General features: G+C 49.1%; 1 protein-coding gene across 2 annotated transcripts; it reads right to left on the bottom strand.

Moving 5' to 3' along the window:
• Positions 1 to 942: 942 nt before the first annotated feature.
• Positions 943 to 6,254, bottom strand: KLF4 (KLF transcription factor 4). Of its 2 annotated transcripts, XM_081152550.1 has the most exons (5): positions 5,705 to 6,254; positions 5,470 to 5,590; positions 3,797 to 4,796; positions 3,530 to 3,694; positions 943 to 2,013 (listed from the first exon to the last, which is right to left on the bottom strand). In XM_081152550.1, the coding sequence occupies exons 1-5, from the start codon at positions 5,707 to 5,709 to the stop codon at positions 1,838 to 1,840; spliced, it is 1,467 nt and encodes a 488-aa protein (XP_081008676.1). In that variant the 5' UTR covers positions 5,710 to 6,254; the 3' UTR covers positions 943 to 1,837. The 2 variants fall into 2 exon arrangements, with proteins under 2 accessions (XP_081008676.1, XP_081008675.1); XM_081152549.1 differs by having other exon boundaries at positions 3,530 to 4,796; positions 5,705 to 5,785.
• Between the last annotated feature and the right edge of the window lie 8,518 nt (positions 6,255 to 14,772).

Below are 14,772 nucleotides of genomic sequence, written 5' to 3'. Positions count from 1 at the left end.
TGAAACAATAGGGCTAGCCATCTCCAGAGGGCTGATGATGTTTAAAAACCATCTGCTAGCCCTGGTTGTGTTGCTCCGTGGTCAGAGCATCAGCCCATAGACTGAAGTGTCCAGGGTTTGATTCCAACCCCAGGCCTGTACCTCGGTTGCAGGCTCGATCCCTGGCCCTGGTTGGGGAGTGTGCAGAAGGCAACTAATCGATGTGTCTCTCTCACATCGATGTTTCTTTCTTTCTTTCTGTCTCTCTCTCTCCCCCCACTCCCCCTTCTACTCTCTCTGAAAAGCAATGGAAAAAATATCCTCAGGTGGGGATTAAAAACAAACAAACAAAAAACCATCTGCTCAAAACTTTGATTCTGACTTCTTTAGGGTTATAACTAGAACACATACTAAGCATAAATGAGTCCTTGAATCCTCAGGAGGGCACTGTGGAACTGTGTTCTTAGGCTTCTCCACTGTAGGAAGTTTCTTTTGTTACACAAATTGTTCTGAATGCAGGGCCAGGCCTCCCAGAGACAGATATTTTCATTTCATTTTAAAGAGAAACCATAGGATTTTTTAAAATGTGAAACTGGAATGCGTATTTATTTTATTAATACTTTCATATTAAACTGAGCAAACTTAAGAATGATTGATTGAGCTGTTTCTACCTGGAAATTCATACTCAGGTAAGGAAACTGCTTTCATGTACTTTTATACACATTGGAAAGAGCAACCCGAAACTGGTAAATTTAATTCTATGATCTCCCAGACTCAGAGCTGTCGGCCCTACCACACTTGACTATACTTATTGTAAAACTCCATAGTCTTTTAAAGTCTTTTAATCTGATGAGATAAAATTGGCTTTTTAGTATGCTTTCCATTCGCCCTATCCACTGTGTTTAAACTGACATTTCTGTTACCTACTCTTTTTATGGGGGAAGACAAAACAAAAACAATGTTCAGATAAAATATTATAGGTTTATTTAAAACTTAATTCTCACCTTGAGTATGCAAAATACAAACTCCACAAAATGTTCATTTTTTACTTTGTAGTTTACAAATATACAAAATAGAAGTTTGCTTAAATTTATATTACATATTTATTAAGGCAAGGAACTATATAGAAAAAAACATTTGTTCTGCTTAAGGCATACTTGGGAATAAACCATTGTACAAATTATTGCACATCTGAAACCACAGTGCATAACAGACTGTCTGCATAAAAATGTTAAAGTAAACCAGGTGTATTTACCTGACTTAGGTCATACATGTAGATCGGAAGACAAAAATAGATTTTCCTTGTCAAAGTATGCAGCAGTTTGAGAACTTTGGCTTCCTCTTTTGGTACCTTTAGAACCAAGACTCACCAAGCACCATCGTTTAGGCTATTAAAACATTTTCTGTACCTGAATTTCTTCCTCTTCTTCTAATATAATAATGGCTTTTAGAAGGCAAAGAGAATACAAGGTGATCTTTATATGTATATTGCATCGAAACACAATTCAAGGGAATTCTGGCCTTCCCTCCCCACCCCTCCCCCCAACTCACGGATCTAATTTATACCCTGATATCCACAGCTTCCAGTCACCCCCTTGGCGTTTTGTAAGTCCAGGAATATTCAAGTTGGGTTCAGAATTGGAATGATAGAAGATCCAGTCACAGACCCCATCTGTTTTTTGTCTTTCGGCTTCCTCCTGTCTCCTGATTATCCACTCACAAGTTGACTTGTTGGGAACTTGACCATGATTGTAGTGCTTTCCAGCTGGGCTCCTCCCCTCATTGGGAAGACAGTGTGAAAGGGAAAAAATACTGAATTCTCTTCTGGCAGTGTGGGTCACATCCACTGTTTGGGGATTTAAAAGTGCCTCTTCATGTGTAAGGCGAGGTGGTCAGACCTGGAGAATGCCCGGTCGCACTTCTGGCACTGGAAGGGGCGGTGCCCGGTGTGTTTTCGGTAGTGCCTGGTCAGTTCATCTGAGCGGGCAAACTTCCACCCACAGCCGTCCCAGTCACAGTGGTAAGGTTTCTCACCTGTAACAGGAAAATAAAACGGTTGAAGCTGCTGCTAAAGAACTAAGAATACGCAGATGATGGGCACACCTGAAACCTATATAATTTTATTAACCAATGTCACCCTGTTAAATTCAATTTAAAAAATGAGATTTCTTAAAAAAAAACCTAAAAGGCTGGAGAAACATATGCCTTGCTAACATTAGTTAAAAGAAAGCTGGAGTAGCTATGTTAATTTCAGAAAAAGCAACTTCAGAACAAGGGTAGTTATCAGGGATAAAGAGGGGTATTACATAATAAGGGGGTCAATTATACAAGAAGACATAGCAATCCAGAATAGATAAGTCCATCAAAACAGAAAGCAGGTTAGTGGTTGCTAGGGGCTGAGGGGGTGGGGAGGAATGGGAATAACTGCTTAATTCCTTTAAGGTTTACTTTAGGGTGGTGAAATGTCTTGGAATTAGATTATAGTTTTAGATGGACATTATGAATGTACTTAATTATACTGAATTGTATGCTTTTAAAAGGTGTTTCATTTTATGTGATGTGAATTTTACCTCAGTAATAAAAACAGAGATGCAAAAAACAAAACACAACAAACAAAAATCCCCCGAAGAATTGGCCAGTTAAAAAACTGGAGCCCAAATATTAAAACCAACTCTCCGAGTACCCCACTCTGAAAGTATCCAGGAGTGTCTTTATACCACTTAAGGCCATGTTAAATTTCAGATCATAAATAAGACTATGTTATGTATAGTCTTCTTGCTTGCTCTCTCTCTCTCTTTTAAGAGGCATTAGATAGTTGAGCAGTGAAAACACAAACACCACCCAAACCTACACTTCCACAGGGCTAACATTTTCATTCTTTGGAGTGAAGATATTACAGTGGTAGAAATGAATTTGGAAATTATGTCTGTTAGTGTGTCCCTCCTAGCCCAAGCCAAGTAATAATATCCTATCCCACTAAACTGAGTCTAAAAAGCCACAGAAGGCTACTTTTCCTGTGCCCACATTTCTGTTATTTAACCTACTTACACTGCCATGGCAGTTCTCTGCAGTGACAATCCTAAACCAGGATCCCAGCAATCAGAACCATTAAATTCTTGAAACTTAAATAAAACCTAATTAATTAAGACTAGAACTAAAAATAGAAAGGGTGAAACTAGGAAGGGAACAGCCAGTGAAAATTGTCTGGAAAGTTAAAAAATGAATTTAAAAACCCCTTCCTGCCTTTCCACTGCAAAGTATAATTTCTTGATTACAAGGGCAATGCTTTGCTTAAGTCAGGAGAGGCCCACGTTCAGCCTGGAATCTCCCTGCCTTTCAAAGGCCTGACAGAACTGCACATTCAAGCACTGATATCATCCATCAAGCAAAAGGCTCCTGGGCAAAAAAGCAGGCGCCGTTCGCTGCTCTCTCCCGTGATCCAGGAGATGGAGGAGATAGGCTGCACCCCACATCCCAAGGGAGGCCATAGTTATCGGGCGGGGCTGGACACCAACCCCCCCCCCCCTTTCTGCCACTTGTGTCCTCCTACCTGTGTGGGTTCGCAGGTGTGCCTTGAGATGAGAACTCTTCGTGTAGGTTTTGCCACAACCCGCATAATCACAAGTGTGAGTGGCTGTCCTTTTCCGGGGCCACGACCTTCTCCCCCTCTTAGGTTTGGGCTCCTCCGGCATGCAGGACCCAGGTGGCATGAGCTCTAGGGGTGAAGAGGGTGGGGTCAGCATCATCCCGCGGGCCCCGCAGGGCCGGCACACGCAGTGCTGCGCCCCAGCCCGAACCACGCGTCCCCAGGACTGACCTTGGTAGTGGAGCGGTGGGACCTGCGGCTGCATCTGGTCCGGCAGGAAGGGTGGGTAGTTGGGCCCGGGGTGGGGATGGAAGCCCGGGGGCAGCGGCAGGGCAGGATGGCAGTCCCTGCTGCTCAGCAGTTCCTCGGCGCCCAGGGTCGGGGTAGTCCTGTTGGGGAGCTGCCGCCCCAGGGGGAAATCGTGCGCTGGCGGCCGGTGGCCATTGCTGAGAGGGGGTCCGGTGCCCAAGTGGGCCTCCAGCGGCCGGCCGACGGTGCACGAGGAGACCGCCTCCTGCTTGATCTTAGGGCACATGCGCGGCGGCCCGCCGTTGTAGGGCGCCGCCACCACCACCGGATGGCTGCCGTTGGGGCTGCCTTTGCTAACACTGATGACCGACGGGCTGCCGTACTCACTGCCGGGGGCGCTCAGGGCCGCCTTCAGCACGAACTTGCCCATCAGCCCGCCACCTGGCGGCGGCGGCTGCTGCTGCTGCGGCGGGATGTACACTGGGTCCAATTCGGGCCGGAGGAGTTCGGCCACGAAGCCGCCCGAGGGGCTCACGTCGTTGATGTCCGCCAGGTTGAAAGGAGCTGTGGGAGGGGGCGCGGACTCGCGGCCGTAGAGGAGGCCGCCGCTGGCGCCGCCGGGCGCCACCCCCGGGTCGCCCCCGGGCCTGATCGGATAGCTGAAGCTGCAGGTGGAGGGCGCGCTGGCGGGACCGCTGCTCGACGGGGAGGGCGAAGACGAGGCTGATGCGGACGAGGACACGGTGGCGGCCACGGACTCCTGATGGGACAACGAGTTGGAGAGAATAAAGTCCAGGTCCAGGAGGTCGTTGAACTCCTCCGTCTCTCGCCGGGGTAGGAGCGCCGGGTTGCTGCCGCCGCAAGCCGACCCAACTCCGCCGCTCTCCAGGTCGGTGGCCACGGTCGCCGCTGCCAGGTCGTACGGGCGGCCGGGAAGCAGAGGAGGAAGTCGCTTCATGTGGGAGAGCTCCTCCCGCCAGCGCTGCGGGGACAGGGCGAGAGAGCGCGCGTCAGCGGGGGTCTCCGGCTGCCATCCGACATAGTGGCGGACCCGGCGCACCTACACCGCCCAGGCACGGGCAGCGCAGGCAGGCAGAGCCCGGGAACTCCAGTGCCAATGCCGCAATCTCGGCCCACACTCGGGTCCGAGGGGAGGCGGTGCGTCCATACCGAGGGGTGTTCTGTTGTGTCTGCCCGATTGCGTGTGAGCGAGCGCCGCGGCTCGCCAGCCTGAGTCCCTCCCCCGCCAGATCCCCGGGACGCTCCCGCCGTCCCCGAAATTGGGACACCGAGGCTCTCCCGGTGAGCCCTGGCCACGGGAACGCCTACGCGCCAAGCTCTCTCAGGCCCAGCCAGTGTCTGTGGACACAACCGCCTCCCCGCCCGGTGGCCCGCGCACCCGCCCTGCCGCTTGCGCGCCACGGGACGTGTGCGGACCCCGGTGTGCGTCCCGGGCGGCTCCGCAGCGTCCAGACCACACGCACGTACAGCTGAGCCGAGGGCGCAGAAACCATCCCGGGAAGGCTGCGGAGCCCGTGCGGTGTCCACTGCTCCCCCCGGCTCGGTGTTTCTCGGTGCCCCAGGGCTCCGCCCGCCCCCACCTACCCACACAGAAGCCCACCGGACGCTCCCCACGGCCCGGGCCCAGCACTCACGTTATTCGGGGCACCTGCTGGACGCAGTGTCTTCTCCCTTCCCGCCGGGCCGGACGCGAACGTGGAGAAGGACGGGAGCAGCGCGTCGCTGACAGCCATGTCAGACTCGCCAGGTGGCTGCCTGTGGGCCGGGCGGGGCGCACACGGAGACAGGAGTCAGGGGCCCACCTCTCGGCCGCCACTCCGGCGAGTCCCACCAGCCCTCGCCCCTCCCTTCGCCCCGCGCTGCACCTACCTCATTAATGTGGGGGCCCAGAAGGTCCTCGGGAGTCCGAAGGAGTGGGGATACCCGAACCCCAAAGTCAACGAAGAGGGAAAAAAAGACTTAGAAACGAAGCCAAAACCAAAACCCCGAATTGCCCGAAATCCTTCTTCTTTGGGTTAAATGTAAATGGGAGATGCCTGTTTAAAAAAGTTCCTTTGTATACAAAAGTTCTTAAAAAGTCGTAAACTCTTATAAAAATAGACAATCAGCAAGGCGAGAAAATAGGTCCGGTGACCGGGCTGCTGTCTTCGACTCAGCAGCGTCCCCCACCGCTGTCGCTGTCGCCGCGGCTGTCGCCGTGAGAGCTGGGGCTGTGGCCGGGTTGGCGGGCGGGCGGCGCCGCCAGGTGAGACTGGCCGCGGTGGCGCGGATCTGCGAACTGGGCGGCGGCACAGGGCGCGGAGTCCGGGGGGCTGCGCGAGGCGCGCGCGGCCATGGGCGCTGGCCGCCGGCGGGTAGGTGGGTGGGGGGCCGGAGGGGCGGGGAGGGGCACTTGGCGGCTCCCGGTGCGGCCGCCGCCCGCCACCGCCTCTGCTCCCCGAGCGCCCGCAGCGGCGCTCGTTCTGTCGGGCAGGGGAACTGCCGGCAGCCGCCGCGCACTCCTTACTTATAACTTTGGCTCCCGCCCTTCCCCCCGCCTCCTACCGGCCGAGTGCTGCAGCGCGTCTCCAGGCCCCGCCCCTCCCATTCTTTCTCCCCCCCTCCCCGCGCGTTGTCATGGCAGCTAAATAAACAAACTCGCCGCACGTGGGGGCGGGGGAAAGGGAGGGGCGCGGGCGGGGCCCCGCCGGGCCGTGACGCCAGCCCGGCAGCTGGCGGGCGGGAGCCGCGCTGACGCCGGCGGCGGTGGCGGCGGCGGGCCTGGCGCAGGGCTCAGGGTACCGGGCGCAGGTCCGGTCGCCGCGCGGCCAGGGCAGTCTCGGGGTTCGAAGCCCGCGTCTGGGAAGGCCGGTGGGGGCCAAAGGGGTGCGTTGCGCCCTGGCCGCCGTGTGCGCACTAGAGAAAAGCGCGAGCAGCCGCGTGACTCATCCAGCCCGCCGTCCCTCCCGGACGCACGCGGGAGCCGGGCTCTGGTCCCCAGCGCCACTGCGAGGCGCTTGGCCCGGCCTCGCTCGGCTCCTCTCGGGCCCTTGAGCGGCGTGAGGGTCGGGGGTAGGGGGGTCGAGAGGAGGCGGGGGCTCAGCACTGCGTAATGAAGACTGGGGGCCGGAGAAAACCGGAGTGGTGGTGGGAGGGTGTTCCTCGCCTGGGAAGGGCGTGAGGAGACCGGAACGGGGAAAGGAGTGAAGGTTTGACATTTAAGGGAGCGAAAGGGCTCAGGATTTTACTTTGGCGTGAGGCGCGGGGACACCTTTCAACCCGGGAATCTCAAAGCCCTTTACAAGCCACGTACTCTCCTTTCCACTTTATGGATGAGAAAACTGAGTCACAAAGAGGTGAAACGGCGAGATAAAGGTCAAATGGCAACTCGCTGCCCCGGCTCAGGAGCCGAGCGGTCAGCTTCGCCGACGGGGACTTAGCCGGGCAGTGGAGCGACGCGGTTGGGACCCCGGTTCTCGAGAAGGGCTGCCGTCTGCGTCCGCCGGGAGGAGGGGAGGAAGCGGCGGTCGTTATTTCAGCCTTATAACTCTGCCTCCCCACCCCCACTCCCCCTTAGTTTGTGATCAGTAATTTTCCAGCCGGGAAATGTTTTCGCTCTCATCTTCTCTGCAAACAGTGCCTTTTTTTTTTTTTCCTCTCTCTCTTTTTTTTTTTTTTTAAACGTGAGCGCGGTGCTCGGTATCGCCCGCTGAACGCCCGCCCGCCCGCGCGCCCGCGAGGTGTTTGGCTTGGATGCGGCGCGCCGAGCGCCCCGCCCGGCCTGCCCACCGGTCCCCTCCGCGGTAACAGCGGCCGCGCGGGGGGTCAGCCCGGGGAGCGAGAGCGGGGCGGGCGCCCGGAGAGGGGGTCGGAGCCCCTTCCCCGGGCGGCGTGCGCACTCACCTCCGCTGAGCGGTAGCTGCCTACTACTTTAAGTCGTTGTCACCTGTTTGCGTCCTGGGATTATGGTCCCTATTATGTTTCCCGAGAGTATTTGTTATCCCTGGATTTTCCACTCCCTACCGACCACAGAAGCATTCTTGGAATGCATCTCTCCCCGAATGAATTCACCGGGCCCTGTCTGCCAGCGCGAGGTCCGGAGAACTGGACTCCCTTGAATATGACTTCTATCCTCTTAACTCCGCTTTGGCTAAGGGCTGTGAAGGCCTGAAGCTGGGAGGAGGGGCGTGCTTTGGCAGGAAAATCCTGCCTCTCCCTCCCATGGCCTAGAGGGGTTCAACCCCACCCCATAGGAGCAGGCCAGTTACTTTAACTCCGAAGATATTGCCCCTTTCAGAAGGAGGAATCAAGAAAGGAAAAACACCTGTTCACCACCACCACCACCCTTTCTTTGTGATATCAAAAATATTCTTGGGATGCTAGGATTTAAGGATTGCATGGACAAGTTGTCAACGTTTCCATCAAGGCCAAGTTCCTAAACCCCAATGAGCTTGGATGAGCCCTTGATTGGCAGCCATCACCCTCAGGATGTAAACATGTAAGTCAGGACTTGGAGTTTCCAACTTAGGTAGCCAGGGCATGAGTTATTTTTTTTCTGCTTTGTTTTAATTTTTCTAAGGCAGTAGCCCTTGCCCTTTAACAGAAGTAACGACCACAATGAAAACACAATATTACACAGATGAATTGGAAAGCCACTATTATTATGTCATATAATCAAGACAAGATTCTGAAACTCAATATAAAAAGATGAACTTGAATTTCCCAATAGGTCTTCTGGAGGAAGAAAGCCAGCACTTCTTTGTGGCAGGCAACTATCTGGTTATTCCTGTGATTGCATCATAAAGGGAAATCTCTATATTCACCTCAGATTTCTAAAAGAGGTAAGGAACTTCAAGTTCACAAATCATCTCCTTTCAAGGCAGGTGCCTGGTGTGACAACAGGGTTATGACCCTCCCTCTCTTCAGAACAGGTAGGTCCAGAAGAGTTAAATCCCTGCCCTATATAATTTATAAACATGAGGATGAGTAAACCTTTGATGACTAAATTGTACTCTAAAATAATAATAATAGAAGACACCCTTTAAAGAAGAATTAAATACTCACTGGTGACTTTATTTCAGCAAACCGATATTACAAGTTTTGTGGTACGGTATGGAAGTTAATTATTAACGTCCTTGGAGTTACAGATTTTTTTTTTTTTTCAGTACAAACTGCATTAGTAGGCAGAAGATGTGATGGAAACCATTAGTGCTGGGGGATTAATATGGAGCCGTGGAGGAGTGTGATAGAGAAGGCCCCGTGAAGGTTTCAGTGAGGAACTCTGCACCCAGAACTGGCCCTGGATCTGGGCACCTGGCTGCACAGGATTTAGGAAGAGCTGCTTTTATTTTTTGTTTTTATTTTTTTATTGGAAGAGCTGCTTTTAAAGAGAAGGCAAGACATAATTTTAAATATCCAAAAGAATCCATTTCAGTTGTTTTGAAATGAAATACCTCCTGATGAATAACTGTGAGAGGGGCTTGTACTTTCAGGAGGGGCAAAAGCTCCTCTCAGCCTCCTCTTGCATCTCTTTGTAAACTCCAGCCTCTTTTCAACCTCAGTCCTGTGTAGAGGTTAAGACAGTGGGCATTAGCACTAGATTTCCTTCCTCATTTTCTTTGAACTGCGCGCCCAGGCATCGACGGAGTTCAACAGTTTCCATTCCTAAATATCTCTCTACTCTCTTTTTCCTACTACAAGTTGGGCTGCCTTGTTTCAAGCACTCCTCATTTGTAGCTTTTAATGACTGCTGTAACCTCCAAACTGTTGTCCCCCTCCTCGCCACCTCCCCAGCAGTGCCGCTGGAATTTCCCTGCTAGATCTAAACCGTTTTGCTCACAAATCACCAAGGTTCCCTTCTGCTCACCTCACCCCTACCAGCTCCCCTTAGGCTGAGGGAGCAAGACCCAACTCCTTAGCCTGGTGTACCAATCTTCCTACTCTGGCCCTAGACAAACTGCAGGATCATCTCTAGAGACTGACCCCACCCTCCCTAAACTTTAACTGGATGTTCTCTCGAGTGTCTGAATGCACAATGTGTGTTTTCACTGACTTTTTTGTTTGAAATGCCTTTTCTCCCCTCGGGGCCCCCTCATCACCCTCAGACTGCAGATCCTCTCTGACTTGGCCTTTGGTCGGTTAGTCCTGTTTCCCCTGAGCTCTAATAAAGCTGTGTGGTGACTCTGTTATACCATTTGCCCTGTGGATTATTATCTGATTACTTGTTTGTGGTTTGTGTTCGACTGTGGCATCTTTAGGACAAATGCCCAGTAAGTATTCACTGTAGAATGAAGGAAGTGAGCAAAACTGCCTGGGTAAAACGATTCATCTGGGAGCCCTGCGTGTCCGTAATGTTTCTCCCTGGTTGCGAGCTTGCTGGCTCTGTACTGCTTTTCATCCCTTTTCTCCATCTGATTCTTTTCCTTCTTTGAAAAGCTCTATGAAGGAGGCCGAAAATAAAGGGCTTCATAACTCTGGCCTCTCAAAACAGTTGGACAAAAAGCGAGAGAACAGCCTGGCCAAGGCATTGTAATAAAACCAACTAGAAAACACAAACAAAAATAACCAAAAGCCAAACCAAAACCAAATGGAGAAAGAGTCAACTCTCTTCCGTAGCCAAATGCATTGCCTCTCAAAACCCAAACATTGGGTATTGAAGTTTTTAGAGCAGAAAATGAATCACAGACATTTAAAAATCAATTCTCAGAAACGTAATTAAAATCTTTTTCGTGAACCTTTAGCTTTGATCACTTATGTTATTAGCCTCCCAAATTTAGGCCCAATACATTCTTTAAGGTACTTAGAAGTAAATTCTAAACCTAATGGGATTATCTTAAAAACTTTTGAATTTTCTGACAGCAATGTATTAAATTCAACGTTCTAGTGTCCTCAACCTGTATGTTAAGAAACAACAACAAACCCCCCAAACAAACAGCAAAAAAGCCCTCTTTTCAGTTGTTTAACATGTAATACAGTACATAGTAATATCTTTTAAGAGTAAGATATGTAGTAGTGATATTTCCATTAACAAAGAAATTAGGGTCTAGCATTTATCATATTTTCTAAAAGTCTCACTTTAATTAGCATTTTCTTTTTAAAACCTTTTTTTGTTGATTGATTTTTAGAGAGAGAGAGACATCAGTTTGTTGTTCCACTTGTTTATGCATTCATTGGTTGCTTCTTACATGTGTCCTGACCAGAGATCGAACTTGCAACCTTGGAATATTGGGACAACGCTCTCACCAGCTGAGGAACCCAGTCAGGGCCTAGCATTTACCATTTTATCTAGTATGATTGTTTTTTTCTTTTAGTGTGATTGTTTTTAAGGCCACAAGAGGAATACTCTGATACTCTATGCGTTTGAAAATAAATATAGCTTTTACAAGTCAATGACCTAGCAAAGAAGGCAGGTAAGCAGACAAAACCTGTTGCTGGAATTTTCTCCTTGATTTCCCTCGCCTGGTAAACTCTTTCCCTGGGAAGAATTAGCATCGAAAGGAGAGCTAAGACATTATACTCTCAAAGATTCTATTTTCTTAATTTAACAGTCTCCGTCCCTCAGATTCGTAGAGTAGGACAAATATTGCCCTTCTGAGAAAAACAGTGTTCCTTGGTTTTAATCAGAATGAAGGTGAAGTTTTTGTGCTATGGAAAGTGTAGGGATTTTGAGGTTTGAAAATGAATGCTTCACACCCTGAGAAATGCAAACAAGAAACAAACAATTCTGTGTTTAATTTTCTTCTCAGTTTGTGGGCAGGACAAGAGGATAGGATATTTTTGCCAATTTGACATTATGTACTTTGAGCCAGGGAAATGATTTAAAAAAAAAAAAATAGTAACAATGCATTTGATTACCCTGCGGTTGACTCTTTTTGACAAACATTGTGTTTGTGAATCAATTTTAATGTACCGGCTGGTGGGGAGAGTTCTGGGAGGGATGGCCAGTGTTAATGTGAAGAAAAAAAAAAAGACCAAAATAAATTTCTGGCAGCACTCAAATATCTCATATTGTGCTTGATACATTTTTCAAAGTTGATAACTCAAATCTAAACATAGTGTATCAATGGATGACCAGAAGCTTCTTAGAAGAGAAAGCCCTGGAATAGTTACCTAATCTTAGTGGAATTCCCAGCATTATAATAGAGATTCAAGACGAAATCTGGCCCTGGCCCGTGTGGCTCAGCAGTTAGAGCATTGGTCTTTGCACTGAAGGGTCAGGGTTCGATTCCTGTTCAAGGGCACATACCTCCACTCACTCCCTGCCCCGGGGTCGGGGCATGGGAAGGAGGCAACCAGTGGATCCGGGTCTCTAACATCGATGTTTCTCTCTCTCTCTCTTTCCCTCCTCCCTTCTATTCTCTCTGAAAAGCAATGGAAAAAGTATCACCAGGTGAAGATTAACAAACAAACAAACAAACAAAAAGTAATCTGTTCAAAGACCTTACTCAGTCTGTGTTGTCAGTTACTGATGAATCTTTCTGGTTGCTACTTTTCACCCAGCAAAGCTCTCAGAGTAATGTTTATGGGAAACACTGAACTGTTGAATGTCAATGTTCTGTGTTTCATTCAGGAAATTCAGTTTTCCATTAAAATAGAAACTCTTTCAGGCTTCTTTAGAGACAAGACATTATTTGGGGGCTGAATGCAGAATAGAGTGTCATTATCTGAGTTTAATTCTTTGTACCCTCTAGCTATAACCCAGTGAAAGGAGGGGTCTTGCAGAATTCACTGGGTTATGGAAGATGAAGGAATGGCTTGGATTGAAAGTAGTGCAGAGACTCTGGGGGAGATGGCTGGGACTGCCACCCCAAAATTCGAATTACAGGCTCTGTGCTATCTTTTACTAGCCAGATGACCTTGGGCAAGTTATGTCATCTAACCGTCCTCTCCTTTCCTTGTCTGTAAAATGGGGCTATGAATGTGCCTGCCTCACAAAACTGTTGTGAGGATTAAGTGAGATTATAGATGTGAAAGATACCATTGTTAGTTTCTCCCCTCTAGCAATGAAAGCTGACATGGTCATCCCAGTTGGATCTGAAGACTAAAATGCTTCTTCACAGTGTTTTCTTTCCCCCTTAATACCCGAGCATCCCTGCAGATGCAGCAACTAAGGGCCAAGCTCACCCAAAACCTCAGAGATCCTTTTAAGTAGGGCCAGGTATAAATTCACATGGGAATCACACTTCCTACGGCTCGTGCCATGATCATGTGAAGTCTAAAAAAACAGTGAGGGACCTTATCTCTTCATAAGTCAGTCAAGAGTTAAGTTGGACAGAGGGGTGTTTCGAAGTCAAGTTCACCAATGAAGAATTATATGCTGGTTGACTATGTTGACAAAGTTCTAACCTTGTCTTTCCTGGAAGAGTCCTGGAAGGATCTTCTGTGTTCCCCCTTCAGGAGTCAGAGGAAGCGTGGACATTCGAATTAGTAATTAACATCATGACTGTCAGACACTGAACAAGTAGTGTGTTAAGCACTTTCTATGCACTAAGTGATTTCCCCTCTGAGATGGGTGCTGCTGTTGGCACACTAGATGCAGGCTTCAAGGGACAAAGACCCTGCCTGACTTACTCTTAATCCAGAACATGATGTGGTTTGCCGGTACACAATAGGTATGTAATAGAGATCTGTTTAATAAGCGAACCCCATGCTACAGTTAAGGCCCACAGTGTAGAGTGGCGAAATGGCTAGCCCAGGGTTGTGCAGCTAAGTAAATGAGGCAGCCAGTGTTGTTGGAGCCCACACAGGGGAGGAGGCATCACCGCTCCATATGTAGCCTGCCCTTCAGTCCTTGTTCGCTCCTGTCCTCAGCTGTGCTAGGCTTCCCTGCCTCCAGAGTTCTTCCATCAGGTTCTCCAGAGAGTGAACCTCTGATCTTCTGCCCAAGTTGAGGGGAAGAACAGTCACCCAGGTGCACAGGCTGGAGAGGAATTTTAGCACCTAACTGCTTGGATGGATGGATGGATGGATGGATGGATGGATGGATGGATGGATGGAAGGAAGGAAGGAAGGATGGATGGATGGATGGATGGATGGATGGATGGATGGATGGATGGAAGGAAGGAAGGAAGGAAGGATGGATGGATGGATGGATGGATGGATGGAAGGAAGGAAGGAAGGAAGGAAGGAAGGAAGGAAGGAAGGAAGGAAGGATGGATGGATGGATGGATGGATGGAAGGAAGGAAGGAAGGAAGGAAGGAAGGATGGATGGATGGATGGATGGATGGATGCATGGATGGAAGGAAGGAAGGAAGGAAGGAAGGAAGGATGGATGGATGGATGGATGGATGGATGGATGGATGGATGGATGGATGGATTTTCCAACTGCTGCTTATGTAGACTTTCAATCAGTAATCTTATTTTCTGAGTTACATGGTGTCTGCACTTCTTGAGACTTCCCAGGGTCCTGCACTTTAAAATCAGTCGCTTCGTTTTCCACTTTCTCTGACCTGAGTTTATGGACAGTTTGTTCAGCTACTTCCAGCTCCCACTCTCGATGTCTTGGTCAGCTTTGCCTTTTCAATTTCTTTACTGTCACTTGAATGGGATTTCAGAAGGAGCATAAGAAAACACATTTGTGCCCTGGCCCGGGAGTCAGGTGGTTAGAGTGTCATCCTGATATGCTGAGGTTGCAGGTTTGATCTCTGGTCAGAGCATATGCAAGAAGCAAGCAATGAATGCGTAAGTGGAATAACAAATTGATGTTTTCCCCGCTCCCCTGCATCTCTCTCTCCCCACCTCCTTTCTCTCTAAAATCAGTAATAAAAAAGAGAAAACACATTTGTTTAAGTATACCATATTTAACCAAAATCCTGTGCTCCTTTTATTATTTTACTTTTTAAAGTTAAGTTTTTTTCTGATTTCAAAGATAATGCCTGCTTATTTTCCAGATCCTACCAATTCAGGTATAAATTTTCAGAATTTTTATGCATATATGAAAATATTAAAATTTGTTGTT

Source organism: Miniopterus schreibersii (assembly GCF_964146895.1).
Source record: "Miniopterus schreibersii genome assembly, chromosome: 11".
NCBI classification, from domain to species: Eukaryota; Metazoa; Chordata; class Mammalia; order Chiroptera; family Miniopteridae; genus Miniopterus; species Miniopterus schreibersii.
The sequence above is the reverse complement of the archived record's forward strand: the minus strand, read 5'-3'. Positions and strand labels throughout refer to the sequence as shown.